Source organism: Aulonocara sp. 'chitande type north' Nkhata Bay, linkage group LG19, assembly GCF_057382095.1.
Source record: "Aulonocara sp. 'chitande type north' Nkhata Bay isolate Kocher_YH1m ecotype deep benthic linkage group LG19, A_spYH_male_GT1.1, whole genome shotgun sequence".
NCBI classification, from domain to species: domain Eukaryota; kingdom Metazoa; phylum Chordata; class Actinopteri; order Cichliformes; family Cichlidae; genus Aulonocara; species Aulonocara sp. 'chitande type north' Nkhata Bay.
In genome coordinates, this window is record NC_141362.1 from 32417016 (window position 1) to 32442022 (window position 25007).

The window sequence follows — 25007 nt, forward strand, 5'->3', positions numbered from 1 at the left end:
TGTGGGGGACATATTCATGGTGCACAACGCTCATGACTGTGAAAGAAAGAAGAAACGAGCATGTTCTGGATGTCCTGCCTTAAGGCTCTGACAGGGTAAATTTTCCTTTTTCAGGCTGCCCTTTGCTCTCTGGGACATAGATCCAGTTCCCCAGTGCTGATCCCCCCACACTGTGACACAAATGTATACTTCCTCTATTTTCCCCGGTGAAAAGTAGTCGGACCACAAAGCAATGTAAAAACAGCAGGCGCAGGGGATGTGGCTCAGAGCTGCACAAGGAGACGACCTTGATAAGTAAAAAGGCCAAATTTAAATCAAGTAGATTTCTGCCACTTATGGGCAGAGTTGTGAGGTTTCATGACTGCAAAGCTGTCATCCCCAAATTCAGATAATCTTAACCAGAGTATGACATCATCAGGCTCCTGTCTTGATATCAAAAATCAGTGGCGCGCTCCTTTCAATGCTCTTAATAGCAGAAACATTTACAGCATGTCAGTAGTAACATTTTGTAAACTTTGGACTGTCTTGGTCACTGGCCAAAGACATTAGGGTTCAAATGTGCGTTTTAACAATATACTGATTTCATACTTCCCAAAGGCTATTTATGGATGCTGGAAGCAGTTAATAATATCCATTTGTCTACTACTTTTAAATGTAGAAATAAAAACTCTACTGGAGGTCTGCAACTATGTATCGTCATATATTACAATCTTTATTCAGTTACTGAAAAGTTACTCAGGGACTACAGCTGAAAAGTAGCTTTTAGCTATATCCGGTACAATATATTTATTGTGCATCGTCCCTGCTAAATAAGCTAAATAAATTAAAAAAATATACCTCTAAGGCAGAATCAGGCACTAAGTAATTAGACTGTGGCTTGGTTTAATGTCAAGGGCTATCTAAATTTAACCGATTAGCTAGCCTCCTGATATGTACCTCAACATTTTCATACAAAGGTGTAAACATTCAGTGATATTGCACTCAAGCAGCGTACTTCCATACAGAAAGAGATGTCAGTACACATGTTTTTGTACACATAAAGTGCTCTGATGTTAAAAAAAATTAAAAAAACACTAATAATAATCGAGCGGGAAAAAGGTGTCTCACCATTCATGTGTCACATTTGAGACAAAAATTCAGCTCCCACAGTTTTGCCTGTAAGCTATAAACAGTATTGCAAACGAGCTACTTTGAAGCAAAAATAATGCATCCAAATGCTGTGTTTTGGTTTCAGTGTTTATATCCAGAAAACGTCAGTTAAACAATTTTCCCATGTTCTCGTGCCTGCAAAAACAAACAAAAAAAGAGAGAGAAAAGGATAAAAATTACCAACTGCAACTTTCTGTATTTTACATTTACTGTATTTTCTCATTCCCTCCTCAGTATGAACGATCATACATTATCTGTTCAGGTGGAAGATGAAATGAAAAACCATTCTCACAAGACTATTTCTCCTGCACTCCATCAAGACTCAGAGGGGCTGAATTAAAATTGGATAATACGCAGCTGCAGTGCAGATATATTGCTCTCCTCATCCTTTTAAATCCCCATCCATTTGCACTTCCCTCCATTTGCACATCTATTGATTCTCACACTGACCTTGTCACTGCTGGTGGAGTGTGTTGGGTGTGTTTCTCCAGACTCCAGGCTCAGAACAGACAGACCAGAGTCTATCAGCTCTTCTGTGAAAACAAAAGCACGGTTAGTTTACTTGGAACATCCACACACGCAGCCAGGAGAAAAATAAATAAATAAATTTTAAAAATCAGGCTCGCTGAAGTTCAGGCGTACCTGTGTTTGTGTTGCTGATGTTGCACTTAGGAAGTTCCACAGGCTGGATCTCATGTAGAGGGGTGCAGGCTTTTTCAGCAGGGGGGGAGCTGGGAGCTGTGGGTGGGCTGCTGTCCTTTTTAGTGCAATCAGTTTCAGATCCCTGCTGCTGTGCAAAAGAAGGTGCAGCTGGCCCACCTCCTTTATCCTGAAGACTCCCATCATCCTGCTTGGCACTTTCAAGAGGCTGACGTGGCCTCTGCATTTCATGCTTGTTCTTTTTAGGTGAGGAAGCTTTCAAAGAGCTGGGACCTCTGGATTCTGACTCTTGAGACCCCGTGGTTTGCCTTGCATGAGCCCCCTGGATGAGTTCCTCAGAGAAGCGCACTTTCTTCTCCAAACCCCGAGAGGACGAAGCCTCTGCCTTCTCCTGAGTCGGGGTGTCCTCTCTAAGGATAGCAGCCGACACCGAGGCTGCTGATTCACTCGCTTCCTCGGGCGTGCTCAGTGAATCCGGGCTCGGTGACTGCTTTGTTTTTGCGTCCTGATCTTTCAGCTCGTCTGCATTAGCGTCTGTGAGGGCATCAAGTTCCTCAAGGAATTCCTCCAGCGTCGTCTCAGGCATCTAAAAGATGAGATCAAAACGAAAAACAGGAGTGTTTCTTGCTAAATGGATGTCTTTTATTATTCACTTTATAGCAGGGTCAAAAGAGGTTTCACCTCTCACCTGCAGGTTCTCTCCATCATCATTTGCCTGCCATCTGAAAAAAGGGTATTCAGAAACAAAAAAGCAGTGTGTTGTGAATCTCTTTTTCTTTGCAAGTTATAGCATGCTGCAATATTGTATATAACAATCAGCAACAAGAGTAAATAACACAGATCATTTTATCACAATGCAACGTTCAGCTGGCAAAGTTTAGGTCCTGGCATTCGTGTGGTACTTTGACACATACCGTCCACTTAAACATTACCGCAGAAGAAGCACACCCCCACAAGCTTTCTACAATGGCACCACAGCATCTCACCCTTAGCAGGACAACATGTCACACCACAAAGCAAAAACAGTTCAGGACTAGTTTTTTTCTTTGACATTAAAAGAGCACAAAGCTCTCAGTTAGCCTTCAAATGGTCTGACTGAGCATCTGTGGGATGTGCAGCAATAAGCCCTATTTACAGGTCGCCCTCAGAGATTCCACGAGTATAACCTAACGGGTCAGACGAGACTGCTGCAGGCCATTTCAGTGTTATAACAGCATTTGCTTCTCAGTCACATACTTGCTCAAAAACCAATGACTACACCATGAAAGGTAATGACCAATGGGAGTCATATCAGGTGATTGTCCAAGGACATGTGGAAAGCAAGAGCTGTGATTTGAGGTTGGGGCTCAGCCTTCCGAGGCACAGACACACACCGGTCTCAGTTGTTGTGATTGTAATGGCTTTTCATGCATGAACTCCAGACAGTGTCAAGAGACTCAGGCTGGGACACTGTCCTCAGTTGCCCTTTGTCACATGTAGAGTCAGTACTGGATTTTGTGTGTTTTAGGTAAGGGTGCTGTCTGGGTAGAGCATGCAGCAGAGCACGAGATGACCACTTGCTAGCTGTGAATTTAGCCAATTATTACATTTTCCCTTTTTTCCTCACATCAGCGATAGGAAATCGCACCAACTTTGTACTAAGGAACTGGTGAGCTAAAGACTGTTTAACACTGTTTCATGTTTAATTCAGCTACATCAGACAAAGTTCTCACACGCACCTCCATTTGGATAATATCCAGAAACATCGAGAGCTGCAGTGTATGTGTGAAAATGGCTTTGGTGGCCTGTGGGCTGCCTTTGCCCACACTCAAATCTGTTGCCAACTGTAACAGCAGCACAGCCTGATAACAGGAATCTCACACCCGAGTGCTGTTTTACAGAGCCCCCCTCCAAATCCTTACCCTTACCTACTTTTACAGAGACATAAAATAATCTTTCTCACTCCAAGTCCACACAGTGCCTCAATTTCAGCTCTGTGGCTGTGGAATTTTTTGGACATTATGATTGCATTACAGCGCACATATGGCCTTTTCCACCAGCACCTACTCAGATCGGCTCAGCTTGGTTTTTAGGGTTTTCTCATTAGGTGTAGTACTTAGTACCAGGTATTTGTTTAGTACTTGATGGGGTTCTAAGCAATCTGAGATGACCCCAAAATGTGATGTCAACAGGCTGCATGCTCCAGATTGGCTAGACGGCCTGCTCACCATCAAGTGGTGTTTCACAGCAGAGGAGAAACTGTGGAGGGGGGGACAGAATGCGACCTTCTGGGTTATTTAGTCAGCTGCCACCACTTCTAAATTAAGTCTCATGACATCCAGGGGAATTTGTACATTAGGGCACAGTGCAGAAAAACAGCATGTCTTTCCACATCCGTTTTACGTACTGCATTAGTCATGCCGATGTTTCTTGTAACCGCTAATTGAAGCTATGTTGAAAAACGCTCTGATGGTTGAATCACCTTTGCCAGCAGCCCATTGTGTTTAGCTGTTACTGACCTTCTGGCCCGCCCAGTCAGGCGATCTTTGCCTTTTGCTTTACTGCTCATCACTTGCACGTTTTTAGCTCCCTTGTCTTTGCCTCGCTTGTCATGAGCTAGGTCAGAAAAATACCAAAAGTTTAAAAGTCTAAACACTATAAGAGTATTTTATGGGATTTAACTGTTCACTAAATTATGTGGGGAATACCTTTTGAATCGCTGCCTGCCCTGGGTCCTCTTCTAGCATTTCTTCCTCCTGCAGCAATGTGATATGTCTTTTTTATGATTTGTTATGAAGCGTCTTACTCCTTACGTTCTCAGTCTGTGTCTTTTGTCTTACCTCTGCTGGAAGGCCCCCATTCTCTGTCAGAGAGGGATTTGTCTGAAAACCTAGAAGCAGAGGTTTAGTTTTAGACAGTAACAAAAGCCAGTGTGACTAATATCTCTATCATGTTCCAAAATCATTCATCTTTTCCCCCCTCAGGCACTATAACATCTCATCTGCACAACATAAACAGACATTTCAGTATATCATTGTGGGCCTAGAGTTTAAGATTGTGCAGAGATTCCATTCCTACATTCGACATCCTCTGAAACCGCGTAAATTGTCGAATCAAAAACACATTTCCTCTTCTGTTCTTTCTCGGGAGCCTTGTTAATGCTTCGCCAAATAAGGCAAGGCATTTCCATCCCTAACCCCCCAGCTAAAAATAGCTGCTCTTTCCTTGTGCCTTTACATTTGGATACTACCCTAAACAGCACATTAATTTACTCTGCAACTTGGTCAGTCTTTGTACAGCCACAGCTCAGTTTGTTTGAAATCTAACAAACAGTTCACAATAAACGAGTTGTATTTCTTTCCCGCGGTCAGTTTGGGGTGCTATCGTGTGATTTTCCCCCACCAATGCGGGCAGCAGCCTGCAACGCTGTATGAAATGTAGCTCATGAACTCCTTCACATGAAAAAAGTTATATTAGGCATACATAAGTAACTGTTTGGTAATGTTTTAGCTGTGTAACATCGTCCTGTGACTTGGTGACAATCAGCCTTGCAATCATGTGTTAGAACATGCACAACATCCAGAAACCTCATCTAATGGATTCTTCACTGAATAATTTAACTACAAAGAGGCACAATGTTCTCCGGGGTTATTTTCTCCTCTTCATCTGCCTAAGTGAAGTGAGCCTTTCAGTGAAGGAAGAATTTAAAAGTGAAAAGGGGAAATCTACAAAACTAATAACTTAAAAAAAAATAAATAAATAAAAAAGGCCTTAGTGCGAATAAGACCATTTTTAGCCTGCATGGTACTGCATACTGAAAATATCTTAGTACTGAAAAAGCCTTCTCTTAAAAGTGACAGTCCACTGTTCGACCTCCAAACCCAACATGGACTTTTTTTGTTCTTTAAAGGAATTTGTACTGCTTACTTGACCTCCATTTCATTATACATGTTACCCCTAGACTCTTTACAAAGCATAATGTTTCTTCCTGTTAAAAGGGAGTTTTTTCTTCCCACTGTTGCCGAGTATTTGCTCATAGTGGGTGGTCTGACTGTTGGGGTTCTCTTTGTTGTTGTGATTTGGTGCTATATAAATAAAATTCAATTAAGTTGAATTGTTTGGACAATCTAAAATCCTGGAGTCCTGGCAACATTTTCAACTAAATGACAGCAAAACTTTATTTGGCTTATCAAGCGCTATAGTTAAACTATAACTTAAAATCCTGGATAGTTCAGCCTCTAACAAACAAAGAAGTAGTTTTGTGAACAGCAGCTTTAAACCATCACAGAATTACAGATATAGAAACAGTTATCCACGACTCAATCACCTCCCAGTTGGATTATTGTAACTCCCTATTTATAGGATTACCCAATTCTAGTCTTTTTCAGTCACAGATGGTTCAAAATGCAGCTACTCATCCTGTAAATCAGGGGTCTCCAACTCCAGTCCTCGAGAGCCACTGTCCTGCAGCTTTTAGATGCATCCCTACTCCAGCACAGCTGAATCAAATGGTGGAATTACTTCTTCAGCAATCAAGTTTAGCAAAGGCCTGGTAACAAGCCATTCATTTAATTCAGGTGTGCTAGAACAAAGATGCATCTGAAAATCAGCTCCACAGTATTTCACTGATCTCTGAACTTCATATTTTGCCATATTTTGGTTTAAAATGTTATTATTTTATTTCTTTTTTAGTCCTTCAGCTTTAACAGCTACAGCCAATGGGAATATGAATGTAAACCTTTAACTCTTTAAAAAGTCTTACATATTGTCAGTTTTATCCATGTCCCACGCTCGTCTCCACTGGCCCTTGGCATTTTTATGGCGTGCCACCCTCTCCCTGTCAATCTGCTCACGCTCCTTCTTCCACCTTAAATATTCCTCCTGCTCCTCTCTCGATGTGGGGACGTTGAGGTCTGTGATGGCCTGCAGGTTCTCGATATCCTATGCGCATGCAAAAGACAGCATTTCAGTGTATAAACTTATAATAATGGATACATATACAGATCTGTGGGAACCACAAATGTGTGTATTTCTGCTACGTTGATGTATTTTGCATAACTTTAAGTGCTAACCACTGCCTCCCTGGGTAAATACCGATCAGTGTTCCAGGAAAAGTACAGTTTATAGCAAATACAATTAGAAGCTCTTCCTCCATTCCCCTCTTAACCTATTTATTGATTACTGTGATGAGAGCAGAGAGGATTGCTGGCTAATAGTAAAAGGAGATCTGATACAGGCTCATTAACACATCAGAAAGGGCAGAAGCTGCTTGTGTTATAAAGCCTTCAAGCAAACCAAGACTAGAGATGTCACGAAAAAGACCAGCAGTTTCTGAGAGAGCGTGCTGATGTCTAGAAAAAAAATACATTTGTTGGATTTCTGAGTACCAGGAATGACCATAAAAATCTGTATTGAAGCTCAAAGCAGCAGCTAAAACCGTGAGAGAAAAAGAGATGCAACACAGTGCTGGTAAGAAGCTATGACAGGTCATGTTTTCCCCTCAGGTGAGGGCCAATCAAATCGAAGTAAACATGTTGCCCTCCTGCCTACACTTATTGGAGAACATGGCATCTGTCCTCATCCTGTTTTCCACCTCGTCTCTCCTTGCTCTGTGCTGGCCCTCAGAGGACATCAGGGGTCACACGGGAAGACGGTTTTCACATGTTCCAACAGGCCATGATCTGCTGCCGCCCCAGCTGCTAATTAAAATTTTTTTTAATTTTTTGCCAGGAGCCAAAGAAGGCATGTTGGATATTACAAAGTGAACCTGGCCAGTTGCTGAGATCATAATCTTACTCTCAGTGACAGTTGAGCTTCCAAAAGCTGCACTGATTTAGGTCCATATGGTATATTTGTTACACAAAAGTGTAACACACTTTACAACATGATGAGAAAAAAAAATCTACATGGTATTTCCTTGAAATCTGTGTAGGCCAGGACTGCAGCAGCCAGAGAGGCATGAATAGCATCACTTGTCATGTGGAGAATCCGCCGTGCCTTTGAAGCCAATCCTTCCTGCCTCCCCAGTCAGGCTGCTTATCGCACACCAGATCTGTGAGACAGCTCTGAGCTACTGCAGCAAGGCTGACATGCAAGCCAGCGGGAGGCAGATGGGAAGAAGCGCTAGGAAAAGGGGCACGTGCACGGCAACGTGTTGTGCTGTCTGCGTGCGTTTGTGATGTGGACAGAGCGCATATTTGCATTTGCTATTCTCTGTGCTTTGTATGCTAACGTAGTGTTGGTGAAAACCTTGTTTTCACTGACTGATCATCAGCAAATTACGTGGTCACGATGAGCTGAAACTGCAGTCCTTTGAGCTGAGAGAGGTTAGACACACAGCATCTAAATGTTTACATCTGTGTATGAGGGTTTTTTTAATTTACCTGGCATTGCTCTGACACCCCGTGATGCTCCTCAGTGTGCTTCTGCCCCTGTTTGACCTCATCCTGTCAGAGAGGAGAAATTAAAAGATGAGCTTAGCAGTTATAAGTGTGACACAGCAACTTGTTGCTCGCTAATTAAACACTGTTGTAAAGAATCGCTTTGCTGCTGTCACAATCAGGCCACTGACTCATCCATTAGGAAGGACTGAGAGGTCTAGACTGCCACCCAGTGGTCTTAAAGTGTAATGGCACAACTTGGCACAACAGCTTCAATTATAATGTAATTTCTGTCCACTCTGCACAGGGGCAGACTGCAGTTAGCAGGTAGCTGACCTTGGAAACCACCTGGCGGTTTGCAAATCAAACACAGCTTATTAGAGGTACAGAATTGTGCTAATTTCTATTCTGGTGTAGTTCTGATTTCAATGATGCGCTCTGGTGAACACAGAGGATGAGTCATGTTGCTATTAACAGCAACACTCTAACAGCTGAGGGAGGATGGGGGACAATAGGCACCGGGGAGAGCGAGTGGGCTGGTAACACACCTACGGGCTGGGACGCCCACACGATCATTCACACGCCCACATCCAGAGAGAGTATAGCTCACACATACACAAAGACCCCCGGGTACCTCTTTTCTCTCTCATCCCACTACTCCGTCTTCCTCTCCCTTTTTCTTGGCACCTTGCCAGGTCTGTCTCTTCGCATAATGAGCCTTTTCAGAGTGAGAAGGCAGTTGAATGTTAATTAGATCAAATCGGCCCTTTCAGGATGGTGGGAATAGGGAAACAATCGTGCCAGAGGAGTGTGGACCACTTAAAGTTTCAGGAAAAAGAAATGAGGGGAGATTGAAACAGATGGCACGGTTGCCAAGTGTCTCTCTCTCTCTCTCTCTCACCCTCCCCTCTGTTCCTCTCCGTCCGACTGCATTTCCTTACCCCTGTCACTCTCTCTCTCGTGAGCGTGAGCAGTCTGGTCATGAGGTTCCTCCAGGCTGCATGAGACACCGCTGCACAGCCACACCCCTGTCTCTCAAAGAGTCATTATTTATTTCCAGGGTGTCTCTCGCTCTGTCGCACACACACATACCCATCAGATAATTATTTCAGAGGCAGGGCAGTGCAGTAGCAATGTGCACCTCAGCGTGAACCAACGCAAATATTTTTTTAAAGCTTGCCAGATGGATCCATGGTATGTTCTCCTACGGTATCACCCTTTAGCAGCTTTCTCCCCCGCTGCTCTCATATAAACCTAGTGAAATGACACAGGTTACGTAAACCAGGTCTCTGGGATTCACAGATGACTGGTGCACTGGAGCCCTGGCTACTGTTCAAGTGCTGATTCAGTCCACATGATAAATGGGGGGGGGCACAGACCTAGTGGGCCAGAAATAAAGGCAAAAAGAACAATGTGTCCAGCCCATAGATTCAGTACACATTAACTCAGACGCCCAGTGAGCAGCACTTAGTGTATCGGCCAATCGGTAGCAGAGATGCACATTTTAGACTGAACCTGTACTTCTGCAACTCCTGCTTTCATGTCCCCTCCCTCCCACCCCCCCACCCCCACCCTATGACCAGATTGTGTCTGTGTTTACAGTGGCGAGGATCAGCTGCCTGTGCATCAGCTTATTTATTTCAGTCTGTGAGTGTGTGTGTCTGCGTCAGGCTTCAGACTGAGGCAGAGCAGCTGTTCCAGACTTTCTGGGGGGGGTGGGAGGGGAGGCTAAGGTCACATTGCATTTCACAGACGATGGCAGGGGCACACGAGTCCCTGCCTGCATTAAATATGGCATCTCAAGCAAACCGGAGTAACTTGTAAAAGTTAACTGTGGATGATTTTGGGAGATTCGGGTCAAGGTATATTCCTCAGTTTCCCTTTCACACGTGAAACACACAGCAGGAGATGACAGGAAATTCTTCATGCGGTTTACTCGAGGAAGTTGCCTGAATTGAATTTTTCACACGTACCTTTGTCGAGTGACATCTAGAGAAGATCAGAGCTGCAGCGTGTGTGTAAAAACAGCTCAAAAAGGTTGAAAACTTAGTTATGCAGAGCATCTGTTCAACCCACAGCTCTATTAGCCACCCTCTCCTTTCCTAATCTCACACCAGTCAGTCACAGCCCGGTCCACCTCCTGTCAACAAACCATTATGCTCCATCACAGGGATGGAGGGGATGGGCCAGACAACATGTCTCATATCTATGTAAAACACGTCGGTGCAGCATGTGAGAATAAACAAAGGGAGGGGGGAGGGAGTGAGAGTGGAAGCAGGCAGGAGTGTTCGGTGTGCGTGAGTCGGACCTGTGGTGCTGAGTCTCTCTTGGTCATGTGAGATGGCTGCTTCGCCCTCCCCGCTGACTCCACACGCCTCGCCTGTCCATCATCGGTGGGGCTCTTGACGTCCACAGGGCCCGGCCTCTTCTCAGGCCTCTCACTCACCACCCTCTTACCCTGGAGAGTCAGTTACTCATATTATTAGCATTACATAAGTGTCAGTATGTGCTCTGCACTACAATTTGAAACATTCATTTAAGGATTCTCAGTTACAAGTACTTAGACACTAGTTTGTGGGTTTGGTGAAGTCATTCATACGCTTTAAAAATTTGACAAATTTTTGTGATGTCCCCAACTTTAGCACCATCACTACCTTTTATCTCATTGAAAACTAACTACAAGTCTCAGCTGTACTTTAGCCCTAATTAGCCAATGAATGACCCAATCAGCATGTCTTATTTTATACTAGAGATGGACCGATCCGATATTATGTATCGGTATCGGTCCGATACTGACGTAAATTACTGGATCGGATATCGGAGAGAAATAAAAAATGTAATCTGATCCATTAAATATCAAAAAAGCACCTCACAAAACTTGCGACATGGCGTAACTCGGCTCATAACCGTAGCACGTAGGAGCAGTGTGGTCACGTGATAGAGCGGCTGTGTGTATTTGTAGCCTCAAACCAGCATTTCATCTCCGAGGAAGTGATCCCAGAGAGAAGTAAAGCAAGTGTGTAAGTTCATCTCTATTTGTAAAGCATTCCCATGTTAAGCTTATCAACTGATATATGGAGCGACTGCCTCTTCCGGCTGCTACTTCAATCATGAAGCTGATCAATGATCAGCTGATCGGCTTTTCTGTCGCAAGTCTGTCTCTCTTCTTTGTTTTTGGTCCACTTTGCACCAGAAAGAAACCAGCGGCTGAACAACAGCAGCACGTTTAAGCTTGATCAGCTGTTGTTAGGATTTATTTAATATTACTTTCTACTCGAGGATCTTTTTCTACAGCTGACGTAACTGTGCAGGGGCGGATCTAGCAAAGTTTAGCCAGGGGGGCCGATAGGGCATGAACAGGGAAAAGGGGGCACAAAGACATACTTTTCTTTCTTATTCTCATTTAAAATGTCGAGCTTTTAATAAATAATTATCTGACACCCAAAGTTTTAATTTGATGTAAAATGAATAGAAGTCCATTACTGTATATAGTGACTGTTAAGTCTAATATACCCTAGTAAGCTATACTACTTTTTCCTTTGGGAACCATCTGTGCAGTCTGCAATTTTGTTGAAGAAAAATGTTGAATCTATTTAATATTTCTTGAAAAATAATTGATTTCTGTGCATTTTTTTTCACACTGCATCAAATTAAAGTTGATTACGTCGATTAAGCATCATGAGGTGGAGGGTGGGGGGTGGGTCCCTATTTTTTATTTTTTTTTGCTGGGAGTTTGCAGCCCTATTGGTTAGGTTGCTTAATATTTCTGCTAAGTACTCTTTAAAATACCAGAATAGGGAGGATGGAGCAGGTTTAAGTTTATTAGATTGATCAGTTTTGCTGAACTATGAAATATTTTGGGTGCAGTGCATTTTTTACATACAGTATAACAGAATAGCTTTAGTGTTTTGTTTATTTAAACTTGAGTATGAACTTATACAAAATGCAGCAAGATATTAAAAAAACAGTTTTATTGATTAAAAATACACTATATCGGATTCATATCTGTATCGGCAGATATCCAGAATTATGATATCGGTATTGGACATAAAAAAGTGGTATCGTGCCATCTCTATTTTATACTAAATAATAATATAAACATCGTAAATACAAGCTGCAGATTTGTGTCAATTTAGCATGTGAACTAAGGATACATGGTTAAAGCATGTTGACCTCTCACTGAGTTAGGTTAAGGAGAAACCAACTCTGAATTAGATATGTATGTCTTAGGGGTGCAACGATACTCGTATCGATATTGAACCGTTCTATACAGTGCTTTCGGTTCGGTATGCATATGTATCGAACAATACAACATTTTTAATTTATTTTATCAACTTTCCTTCTGCTGTCTGTGTTGAGCCCTCTGTGGATCTGCGCTCGACAGTGTAGCCTCGGCGGAGTAGTCGACCGCAGATTCACTGAGCGCAGGGCAAGCTAGCGAGACAGAAGTTAAGCTCTCGTAGCAACATTGCAAATTGAACCTCCCCCACCCTCATTCAGATCTGGCCTTTGGAACTATTTTGGTCTTCATGTGACGTATGACCCTGAAGGTAAGCGCGTCATGGACTAAAGTAAAACAGTACAGGGAGTGCAGAATTATTAGGCAAATGAGTATTTTGTCCACATCAACCTCTTCATGCATGTTGTCTTACTCCAAGCTGTATAGGCTACTGTGCATCTCTGTAATGAGAAGGGGTGTGGTCTAATGACATCAACACCCTATATCAGGTGTGCATAATTATTAGGCAACGTCCTTTCCTTTGGCAAAATGGGTCAAAAGAAGGACTTGACAGGCTCAGAAAAGTCAAAAATAGTGAGATATCTTGCAGAGGGATGCAGCAGTCTCAAAATTGCAAAGCTTCTGAAGCGTGATCATCGAACAATCGAGCGTTTCATTCAAAATAGTCAACAGGGTCGCAAGAAGCGTGTGGAAAAACCAAGGCGCCAAATAACTGCCCATGAACTGAGAAAAGTCAAGCGTGCAGCTGCCAAGATGCCACTTGCCACCAGTTTGGCCATATTTCAGAGCTGCAACATCACTGGAGTGCCCAAAAGCACAAGGTGTGCAATACTCAGAGACATGGCCAAGGTAAGAAAGGCTGAAAGACGACCACCACTGAACAAGACACACAAGCTGAAACGTCAAGACTGGGCCAAGAAATATCTCAAGACTGGTTTTTCTAAGGTTTTATGGACTGATGAAATGAGAGTGAGTCTTGATGGGCCAGATGGATGGGCCCGTGGCTGGATTGGTAAAGGGCAGAGAGCTCCAGTCCGACTCAGACGCCAGCAAGGTGGAGGTGGAGTACTGGTTTGGGCTGGTATCATCAAAGATGAGCTTGTGGGGCCTTTTCGGGTTGAGGATGGAGTCAAGCTCAACTCCCAGTCCTACTGCCAGTTTCTGGAAGACACCTTCTTCAAGCAGTGGTACAGGAAGAAGTCTGCATCCTTCAAGAAAAACATGATTTTCATGCAGGACAATGCTCCATCACACGCGTCCAAGTACTCCACAGCGTGGCTGCAAGAAAGGGTATAAAAGAAGAAAAACTAATGACATGGCCTCCTTGTTCACCTGATCTGAACCCCATTGAGAACCTGTGGTCCATCATCAAATGTGAGATTTACAAGGAGGGAAAACAGTACACCTCTCTGAACAGTGTCTGGGAGGCTGTGGTTGCTGCTGCACGCAATGTTGATGGTGAACAGATCAAAACACTGACAGAATCCATGGATGGCAGGCTTTTGAGTGTCCTTGCAAAGAAAGGTGGCTATATTGGTCGCTGATTTGTTTTTGTTTTGTTTTTGAATGTCAGAAATGTATATTTGTGAATGTGGAGATGTTATATTGGTTTCACTGGTAAAAATAAATCATTGAAATGGGTATATATTTGTTTTTTGTTAAGTTGCCTAATAATTATGCACAGTAATAGTCACCTGCACACACAGATATCCCCCTAAAATAGCTAAAACTAAAAACAAACTAAAAACTACTTCCAAAAACATTCAGCTTTGATATTAATGAGTTTTTTGGGTTTATTGAGAACATGGTTGTTGTTCAATAATAAAATTATTCCTCAAAAATACAACTTGCCTAATAATTCTGCACTCCCTGTATGTTGGATGTGCCACACAGTGCTCAATTACATGGGTGGGAGCTAGTGTGTTAGTGCAGTTAGCTCGTTAACGTGTTGGCCATCCAGCCCCACGCACGGGGCGATCCGCGGTAGCTCGTTAACGGAGATTTGCCGCGTTGTGGCGTTAAGGTCATTTCAATGAGATTAACGCTGACAGCACTAGTGGGAACACAACGAATATGACTGCACATTTACGCCAACATCATCCTAGTGCAAAGACAAGTGGAAGCAGACAAAAACAACAAGCATGCATGCTACAAACTTTACCCGAGTCATTTAGACAGCCGTTAGCACAGGATTCTCCTTATGAGGACCTGATATGTTTAATATGCTGCTGAGAATATAGCCCAGAAGAAGTGGATAGTAGAGCTTTTATTTTATAAGAGCCATTTCTCTGTAATAAACTCTCTTTTCCAAAGATGAGCGATTTCTCGATCAGATAGATTTATTTTTTTTATTTTGTTGTTTCAGCAACATTAAATTTAAAAACTGTACGTTTGAGTTAAAATATATATTTATAATTTTAATAAATGACAAATTAAAAAAGCATGAACATTTTTTTGTATCGAAAAAATATCGAACCGTGACACCAAAGTATCGAACCGAACTGTGAATTTTGTGTATTGTTGCACCCCTAGTATGTATGTATGTATGTATGGATGGAGATCCAGTTGCTTTGTTGTGTTATATTTTGATTTGCTGGCCCGGTGTGGCTCCAAGACTTCTAAGGGACATCTTTAGAAAGTTGTTCTAAGAGATCTATTTCATCCTGCTATGAAATGGTTCCACCTCATTGTTCAATAAGTCCATTGAGATTTTCCCACACAGCCATCCCATGGTTTACAGAGTAGAGTCTTTTAAATGCGCCAACACTCTTTTGGATGCACATTCTTGCCTATGCAAGAAGAGCTCATGGAAAGAAAAAAAAACTACCAGAAATATTTGTAATTCTTAAATTACAGATCTTTATAAAAACATTTTGTGGCATTCTTCCTTGTTACAATATAACTAGACTTTAAGCTAATGGGGTTTTGGCTCTCCTGTACTGGGTCCTTGTCACTTTTTCCTTGTAGTTAATTTACCTTTTTGCCAGCCATGGTGACCGTTAGTTGCTTCCTGTGTCCTCGGCCAGCAGTCTGTGGAGGAGCCTCTCCCCCTCTGTCAGGTCCGGCTTCCTGCTGTCCCTTCCCAGCTGGTGAACCGCCACTGAATGGCTTTGTCACCACCACACGACTATCCTGCTTCCAATCAAAGAAAAGGACAGTCTATGAAATATATGAAATATTGATGTAGTTAACAGCATTTGATAGAACAGATGGGTTCTATCAAATGCAAAGACAACACTGTGGGATATTAGTTAATGTAGCTTTTTTAAAAAACCAGGGGTGTCGAATATAAGGCCGGGGGGGGCAGAGACTCCAAACCGGCCCACTGGACATCTTTGAAAAATGTGAAAATATTTTCCTTTTAATTGTATTCTCATAAATTGTACAGCATTTCCTACTGATGGAGACCTCCCCCACAGTCTTTCATACAACACCAAAGTAATAAATAAACATTTAAATAACAGAAATTCCTGTTTTTTTCTTTTTTTTGCACATTAACAAAACTTTCCACTTCAGGAATGATGTACCAGAACGTTTTCTGTAGTTTAACTTATTTCATGTATTTTTTATAATTTAAGCCCAAAGAGTCAAGCTGACAGATTTCCTTTATTAAATAGAGCAGCATTTCTTATTCAGGTAGTAAAACTGAGACGTGTTGGGATTTTGAATTAAAGATAAAATTATTATTATCATTATTTTTGCTGACACTCACACTAGCGGACTTGCTGATTGTGATGGTAAGATCGTCGGCTTTGCCCTTCCGGCTCTGCAGTGCCATTCCTTCCTCTTCTGCTCTTTTCCTGTCCTCCTCTACCTCCTACAAACAATAAAGTAATTAGGAAACCTGAAAGAGTTGCAAGCTCCACACATAAAACCTCAGAAGCTTTTCTATATGTGAAGGCTTCTTCTCACCTTGTACCTCTTCATGAGAGCTTCATTCTTCCTGCGGAGAGCCTCAATCTTCTTGTCCAGCTCCAGGTCCTTCTCATGATCCCTCTTAGGCATCATGTCACTGGAGGTCTGGGATGAGACATTTATAGGTATTCATTAGAAAAATAAAAACATTTACATTTCATCAGATTGATCTTATTTTGAGGCTTCTATGGCTTCATTAAACCTGGTTTTCTCACAGGTGGGGTGCCGTGTGAAATTTAAATAAAACAGAATGAAATGATCTGAACCCTACTGTTCACTGGAAATAAAACAAACAGGATATGGCACAAGCTCAGAAATAACCCAGTCTCATGTTGAAGTTCATGCATCCAACAGGTTTCACAATTCTTTTAGGACTGGAGTAATGTTACCACTTTGTTGCATCACTTCTTCTTTAAACATTTGTGTGGGAACCTAGGAGACAAATTGCAGTCATTTTGACAGTGAAAGGTTTCTTATTTTCCAAACACAGCTGTGTGAAAAAGAACACTTACTGCTTCCCCACAAATTACAAGTAGAATCCAGCTGCTGCCAATCAAATGCACTAGATTAAAAAGAACATCACCAAATGTGTCCACCTCTATAGAAGCAGAGGGTTTTTGGCCGTTAGCTGGTATGGATCACCTCAAGCTCAAACTATACAATGCTCAGAAAAAATACCAGGCCTCAGTTAACATGTTAAAAGTTAAAGTTTGTGACAGTACAGAGGAGAAAGCCATCTTTTCTCTAAAAGAACATGGCAGCAAAGCTTAGCTTTGCAAAGCTACATCTGAACAAACCACAAGACCTCTGAAACAGGGAAGATTAGTGTGGAGATGTTTGGCCATAATACAAAACTGCACGTACCAGCACACCAGGACCTCATGGCAACTGTCAAGTACGGTGGTGGAGGGCTGATGTCTTCGGCCTGTTTTTCATCTATAAAACCTGGACACCTTGAAGTCCACGAGCTCCTCTATATACCAAGGAATTCTAGAGTCAAATGTGAGGTCATCTGTCTGATAGATAAAGGTATAAAGCTCATGCAACAAGACAGCAGCAAATCTACCACAGAATGGCTGAAAAAATTAAAAGAACCAAGGTGTTGTAGCAATGTCCAGACCTCTAACTGAAATACTGTCGTACAAGTTTCAAAGGACTCCATTGAGACCTCCATAAACTCTCTTGACTCTATTTTAACTGCCTACATGCCTTTTAGCACTTGGACCACTTTACTGCAGAGCCCTGGAGAATCATCACTGTTTATAACAAGCTGTTTTTTGGTGTGTGTGAAACACTTTCATTACTTAACAAATTGAATTTGCACCGCAAACAATAGTCTAGAAATGAAAAACTTTTGTTACAACTGATCTATACTAAGCAATGAGCAAATAAGATTACAAACCAAACCATACACACCTGCTTTAGCAGTGTAAAGAATTTGATATTATTGTTCTAGACACATTTATCAATAAAGAACAAAATGCCTACATTCAGCACTCAGCTCTATTCTTGTGTTTCTGTATATATTGTGAGTTTGACCATAATTACAATGACATTTAAATAAGCAACTGCAACAATATAAAACCTGCTTACAAGCAGAGGAGAAACCAAGGCTGACAGGTGAAGTAACCATCAGCTGATCAGCTGGACTGACAATTATTTTAAAAAGGCACCTGTGTACATCAGTGTGCAGCAGTGTGCACACTAATAACACACTAATAACACTGATAGATCCTCACACCCACCACAGATGGAGCATTCATCATGAAGCTCAGTTACACGAGCTGAATGCATATGCAGACCAAATTTAAATACCCCAATGCAATCAGCAGGGCACAAATAGAGGCTCCATACTGAAAATGTGCTCCATGTGCTCTCATACAGCCTGCTTCCTTCAGAGAGAACCTCACTTTATCATATTATACCAACTGTAACTGTAAAAGCAAGGGCAGGCATTAAGTTAAAGGACTCTTAAATGTGCACAGATGTTCACAGAGCAGGGACAGTGAAGCATCAGATTTCTGCATGAAAAAGAGCTAATTTCCTTTAACCTGCAGCAGCTTAGCCTCCTGTTCCCTCCCTCCCTTACTCCCGGGTCCAAAGTGTGGCTCAGAAAACTGGTGAAACAGGAGCACTCCTCTGGAGCCCAGCGGCTAAAAGAGGCTATACTACCTTCTTTAAAGCAAACAGTAATTCAAGGATATAGCTTCAGAAGCTGATAAAAGCAAAGTGCAATCTTTCTCATCGCCACTGGGGGGACGATTCCAAAATCAGGCAAATTATATAGAAGTCTGTGAGAAAATGTTCCAAATAATCCATTTATTTATGACCTAAATGTAGGTCACAAATATGAGTTTGTTGTTACAATTGCTTGCTTAAACTGGCTGATGTGATACACAAATATAGAATAGAATAGAATAGAATAGAATAGAATAGAATATGTGCCAAAGCTAAAATAGAGCAGACTTGTCATTTCAAGACTATTTCAATTATCAGTACTTCTTCTCTTATAGCAAGCCAACACCATTTTTCTTCTTAGAAAGAATTCAAACATAAACAGCAGTACGGGGTTAAATCTGAATGAACAACATTCACTGTCAAATCAATCAGCTATGTGTCTCCCTCTTTGAATCACTGTCGGCATCATCTGTTGTTATTCACAGCTCTGGAGAAGTGACAGTAACGCCGGCAAATAGAGAATTTGCCACTTCTGCTTGTTTGCATCTGTGAGGAAAACATAATTCATTTTGAAGTGTCCTGTTCTCCACTCTCTGCATAAGTGACTCTGAGGGGTCAGACCATCCTGACATGCATAGGACGTAGATGTGCCAAAGTGAGTCAGTCATCCTCCACTGTTGCTTCACTGACGACATACAAGTCAAGGTTTCTAGCACATAACGATGACTCACTATGAGGACCGCAAGGAATCTATTCATGTTTTTTTTTTCCATCACTGCAAGGAATGGCTGCCACTGGGATGCTGAATAGTTGAATTCACACTGAGCTCTCAAATCGGTCTGATTTTTTGCAAAATGACGGCAACTACATATCCTGAAATCGTCTGGGAAGCTGCAAAAAGCTCAGCGGTTGTGAAAAAAGTTTGGAGTCATTCAAAGGGGCGAACAGGCTGGAAAGTGGTTACCTCACTGCTCTTAGTTGTCAGGGTACCCAAACACAACAGACCATGAGGACATACCACCAAGAATAGGCGCAACAGAGAAACTCGCTGTCGACTCCGATTCTCAGGGAGGCCAATGGCGGAGAGTGAAGCAAACGCCCGCTTCAACGAACCAAAAAGTGGGGAGAATCTTTGCAGAAATGGCAAACCTCTGGCTCCTGGAGACCTGTGACAGTGCAGCAGCACAGCTAACACCCTCACGCGATCAAACGGCACACAGACCCTGCCAGCGGATGGCATCCATGCCCGGACAGACGGGCAAAAGGGGGAGGAAGCATGCTGTAGGGAGGAAGCAGCCAAGGCTCCCCCCCCACACACACACACACCACCTCCTACCCGGCGATCCTGCCACCTACGGGAGCGACAGCAGGGGAGAGAAAGAGCCAGAGACACAGCTGAAACTGCGACAGAGCAGAAGAGGAAACGAGGGGGAACCTAATACTAAAAAAAGAGAGGGAGAGCGAGGGGGAAGAAGAGAGAAGGCACTCACTGGTCTTTCCATGTCAGCGCTGGGAGCTGGGCTGGGTCCAGGCGCAAGGCAGCCGTGGCGGCAGAGAGGGCTGGCTGGAGTCGACGATCATGCCTTGATTACAATGAGCCAAGTTGGGCAAGCAGCCAAGACGTCTAACAAATGCACAGAGCTCCCCTGTTAACGGATTTCACAGCGCCCACCCGCTCTCTCTCTCGCTCTCCCTCTCCAAGCCTCCTACCCGCTTGTCCTCACTCCCTCCTACCCTCCCTCTCCCCCTATAAAGCACTTGCTCGTTCCCCTCCTCACTTATCTTCTGCTCGAGGCACGCCGGTTAAAACCTGTTACCCTCCGATCATGCGACGCACTCTGTGAATCTGAAATTAGCGCTATTGCTCAAATGACACTGTAATAAACAAAAATAAGAAACACCTTTTTTTTCCTATAAGTGAATAGAACGCCACATGCTTGGCAACAAATCTGTCTGATTTCTCGTATGTTTTTATGCTTCAGACACTGGCAACATAAGAACAGTTTCCCCTTTATTATCTAAAATGTAGACTAAAACTCGCTGATTCCAAAACTGGCACAATTTGGTTTATTAAAACATAAAATACTACTCTAACCTTTTAAACAGAACTCCTTTCCTAGCTTATCATACCACTGTGTGGATCCAGGCATCACAGAAATATGATGCACGTGCTGTTTGTTCCCACTGTGGTTTCAGTAGCTCTTTTTCCCATGATGTCAAGACTACACGTTGAGAGTACTAAAGAAGCATCCTAAAGAAAGGTGCACTGCAGGGGGAGTGGGGGGCTTGCATTTCCCACCATTCTTCACACGCCGAGCGCTGCCTCTACCAAAGTTTGAGCGCTGAAGACATGCAACAGCCTGGCACACAAATAACACAGGCAGCTGAAGAAAGGCTACAGCACTGAGGTCGGTCACTTAACACTCCGAGTCAGTGCTCTGCAATTTCCACTGCATTGTGGAAACAATAACACCATTGAAAGTTACCACTGGGAGCTGTTGCATATTTGTCATATTCAAGTCCACATAGCTTTAATTCTGCACATATCAATCCTGCCAATGAGCAAAAATATATATATTTTAGAATAAATAAATATATATGATGTTAAGGCCCCTAATATATCAATATCAAAACTATTCTACTAAATGGGGAAGCAAGTTGTTAAATATTATAATGACTGCAAGGAAGTGTAATAGCAAGCTGTTATCAATATCAGATCAGAGAGAAGCCTTACACTGACACTGTATTATAATTTAAGGGTTATGTTTACTGTCACTGGTGTGAAAAGGACCAAACATAGTAGAATCAGAAATGTCAAACCAATGAGGACCCACAATGCAACAGTCACATGTAAAATATAAAAACACCGTAGTACTGCAAGATTATTACAGTTAGTTACTTACAAGTAAAGTCAGGAAAAAGAAGCCCACTGTAAACTGAAATAAAAAAAAATACAAAAATAAAACATTAATATAATGAAATATAGACCTGTACCTTCTCCCTGAGGGCAGCAGATGGAAAAGGTGGCGCGCAGGGTGATGTTGGTCCCGCAGGATACTGTGCACCCTCCTCAGACAGCGAGTGGGGAAGATATTACTGATCTCTGGCAGACTTGTTCCAATAATTCTGCCAGCTTCTTTCACCACCCGCTGGAGTGCTTGCTGATCGGCCTTGGTGCAGCTGGGGAACCACACTAGAAATCCATACGTCAGAACGCTGCTGATGGCACAGTTGTAGAAGTTCAACATCAGAGATCTGGGAATGTGTGCGCTCCGCAGTCTCCTCAGGTAGTAGAGGCGCTGTTGGGCCTTCCGTACAACTGAGGTGATATGGTTGCCCCAGGACAGGTCCTCGGTCACAGTTACCCCCAAGAATTTAAAACTGCTCATCCAGACTGGCCAACAGCCTGTATCCACAGGCTGTGAGGCTCCTGAACTCTCTGCCCCCCTCTCACGGACAATAACCATATCCAACTTCTTAATAGCAATGAACTGGTCTGCATTGGTGCATCATATCTTTATTCTCTTCCCCCTCCTGCCCCCCCCCCCCCCCTCTTTCTTAAATAGATAACTATCATATCTGATATCATATCTCACAGTACAATAATATTGAATGGGTTGCATTGTTGTATTTTGTCATGTTTCTCAGGTCTTTGTCTGAATTTCTACGAACATTATTGCTAAGGATTGTCTTATTGCATTGGAGTCACACTGGGTTAAATATGTACACTTGGGTTTTAAGGGGTATTTATTATTTTCTTCTTTTTTTGGGTTGTATGGAAGCCCCAAACGCAATTTCATTGTTCTTGACAATGACAATAAATAAATAAATACTAAATATACAAAAATATAATGTGTGAGATGAGTAATGGTTCTTAAAGCATCGTTAGACTCTTTGAAAGTCAAAGCTTAAATGGCAAATACGGGGTAAGTTAAAAGGCAAATTTATAAATTTCTTGCCTGACAGTTCAAATGCTATGCTTAAAACAGGCAGACAGAAAAATACACTCATGTCAACAGCAGCAGAACTCACCGCCATCGAGGATAACAGCAGAGACACAGGCTGCAATGTGACGTCATGTCCACCAGGTGGCGCCAAATCACCGTCAACATTAGTGAAGTTCCACGAGGCGAGACGAGTTATTGATTTGAAAATAAATTCATAGAAAATCATTCTTACGTCCTTTTGGTAGCGTTTGCACGAGTGTGTGTGATCATTCTGTCTGTAAGCACGATAACTCGAAAGGTTTTGAATGGATTCTGATAAAACTCTATAGGAGTGTAGAGTGGGTCATGATAACAATGCATTAAAATCACATGGCTGACATCCAACAAGGTCTTCAAGGTCAATTTAATGACTTGTTGCCTGAAAAATTGGCAAAAAAAACCCTCACAAGTGATTGTGATTCTCACAAGTGTGGTATGTATTGTCAACATCTAGAAAGTGGTGTTTAACGATTTAAAATATCATATGACATGTTACACAGAATTAGAGCTGGGCGATATAAGATTTTTTCATATCACGATATGCTTTTTTCATTTCAGGCGATAACGATATCTATCACGATATAAGCCAAATAACTATATTTGTAAGATTTAAATGTGCCGTTGCTCACAAGTAAAATGTGAAATAATCAGGGTTAGGGTTAGGGGGGGTAGAGGAAGAAGATATATATATATACATATATATATATATATATATATATATGTGTATATATATATATATATATATATATATATATATATATATATATATCTTCTTCCTCTACCCCCCCGCCCCCCCAATTTTTGCACATGTCGAGGAGCGTGTCAGGCTACATTTCACTGTGTGTTATACTTGTATAACTATGCATGTGACAAATAAAGAACCTTGAACCTTGAACCTATGTCAGCGCTGGGAGCTGGGCTGGGTCCAGGCGCAAGGCAGCCGTGGCAGCCTTGCGCATAACTGCAGCATAACTAAGGAAGGATTCAGGGTCACCTGGTCCAGCCCTAACTATATGCTTTAGCGAAAAGGAAAGTTTGAAGCCTAATCTTGAAAGTAGAGATAGTGTCTGTCTCCTGAATCCAAACTGGAAGCTGGTTCCACAGAAGAGGGGCCTGAAAACTGAAGGCTCTGCCTCCCATTCTACTTTTAAATACTCTAGGAACAACAAGTAGGCCTGCAGAGCGAGAGCGAAGTGCTCTAATAGGGTGATATGGTACTACAAGGTCATTAAGATAAGATGGGGCCTGATTATTTAAGACCTTGTATGTGAGGAGCAGGATTTTGAATTCAATTCTGGATTTAACAGGAAGCCAATGAAGGGAAGCCAAAACAGGAGAAATCTGCTCTCTCTTTCTAGTCCCTGTCAATACTCTTGCTGCAGCATTTTGGATTAGCTGAAGGCTTTTCAGTGAGTTTTTTGGACATCCTGATAATAATGAATTACAGTCGTCCAGCCTGGAAGTAATAAATGCATGAACTAGTTTTTCAGTGTCACTCTGAGACAGGATATTTCTAATTTTAGAGATGTTGCGCAAATGGAAGGAAGCAGTCCTACATATTTTAATATGTGCATTGAAGGGCATATCCTAAGGTTTTCTCACAGTGTTACTGGAGGCCAAGGTAATGCCATCCAGAGTAAGAATCTGCTTAGAGACCATATTTCCAAGATTTTCAGGGCCGAGTACAATAACCTCAGTTTGATCTGAATTAAGAAGCAGAAAGTTAGCGGCCATCCAGGTCTTTATGTCTTTAAGACATTCCTGCAGTTTAACTAATTGGTGTGTGTTATCTGGCTTCATGGACAGATAGAGCTGGGTGTCATCTGCATAGCAGTGTAAATGTATGCTATGTCTTCTAATGATGCTGCCTAGGGGAAGCATGTATAATGTAAGCACAATTGGTCCTAGCACTGAACCCTGTGGAACTCCATAATTATATGTGAAGAGGACTCTTCAATTATATAAATAAACTGAGTGTATTAATTCGTTGGATTCTTGTTCAATATTGTTATTACTGAAAGGAAGACTAATTGCAAGCTGTTATCAATATCAGACCAGAGACAAGCCTTTGATAATGATAAAAATGCAAAAATGTGTGGAACGGCCTAAGCTAAAATGAATAAACATTAAATGAATCAGGAGCGGTTTATAGATGCTGTGCCTAAATTAGACTCAGTGATCAATGAAAGCACTCGGTTATAATTCCCGTGTCTAAAGTTCAGTTTGCACATGTAGGGACACAGGTTTAAGACTTTAAATGCAACATTTAACCACTTAGCTTAAAGCATCATGGGACTCTTTGATAGCCTAAGATAAGATGAAGGTAAATAAACCTGACTCCAAAGACTTCCCTGAAAATTCCAGTGATTCGTCTTGAACAAAACAGACGGAAAACCAGCAGCACTACTCATCGTAATCATGGCTTAAAGCAGAGACAGGCTGCAATTTGGTGTCAGGTTCACCAGGTGGAGCCAAATCATCATCAACACGAGTCATGCATCAAGAGACGAGACGCCGAGT

The 25007-nt window shown here is 42.2% G+C and overlaps 1 protein-coding gene across 4 annotated transcripts; it reads right to left on the reverse strand.

The window, feature by feature from the left end:
* Positions 1 to 691: 691 nt before the first annotated feature.
* Positions 692 to 20216, reverse strand: ccdc9b (coiled-coil domain containing 9B). Of its 4 annotated transcripts, none has more exons than XM_086274291.1 (14): positions 19992 to 20216; positions 16321 to 16428; positions 16121 to 16225; positions 15385 to 15540; positions 10477 to 10626; positions 8172 to 8234; positions 6551 to 6729; positions 4629 to 4678; positions 4497 to 4544; positions 4308 to 4404; positions 2498 to 2531; positions 1792 to 2395; positions 1600 to 1682; positions 692 to 1284 (listed from the first exon to the last, which is right to left on the reverse strand). In XM_086274291.1, the coding sequence occupies exons 1-14, from the start codon at positions 20001 to 20003 to the stop codon at positions 1258 to 1260; spliced, it is 1716 nt and encodes a 571-aa protein (XP_086130417.1). In that variant the 5' UTR covers positions 20004 to 20216; the 3' UTR covers positions 692 to 1257. The 4 variants fall into 4 exon arrangements, with proteins under 4 accessions (XP_086130417.1, XP_086130416.1, XP_086130418.1 ...); XM_086274290.1 differs by lacking the exon at positions 19992 to 20216 and adding an exon at positions 19520 to 19926; XM_086274292.1 differs by lacking the exon at positions 19992 to 20216 and adding an exon at positions 17188 to 19662.
* Positions 20217 to 25007: the final 4791 nt, after the last annotated feature.

What these genes read in the sequence shown, in the direction of transcription:
- ccdc9b (XM_086274290.1), bottom strand. Translation starts at nt 19,741, where the DNA reads ATGCCATCCGCTGGCAGGGTCTGTGTGCCGTTTGATCGCGTGAGGGTG. An exon ending in CAATCAGCAAGTCCGCTAGT is followed by an intron (nt 15,541 to 16,120) that starts GTGAGTGTCAGC and finishes GATTGGAAGCAG; the next exon opens with GATAGTCGTGTGGTGGTGAC. An exon ending in GGCAGGCAGCGATTCAAAAG is followed by an intron (nt 4,405 to 4,496) that starts GTATTCCCCACA and finishes TTTCTGACCTAG; the next exon opens with CTCATGACAAGCGAGGCAAA.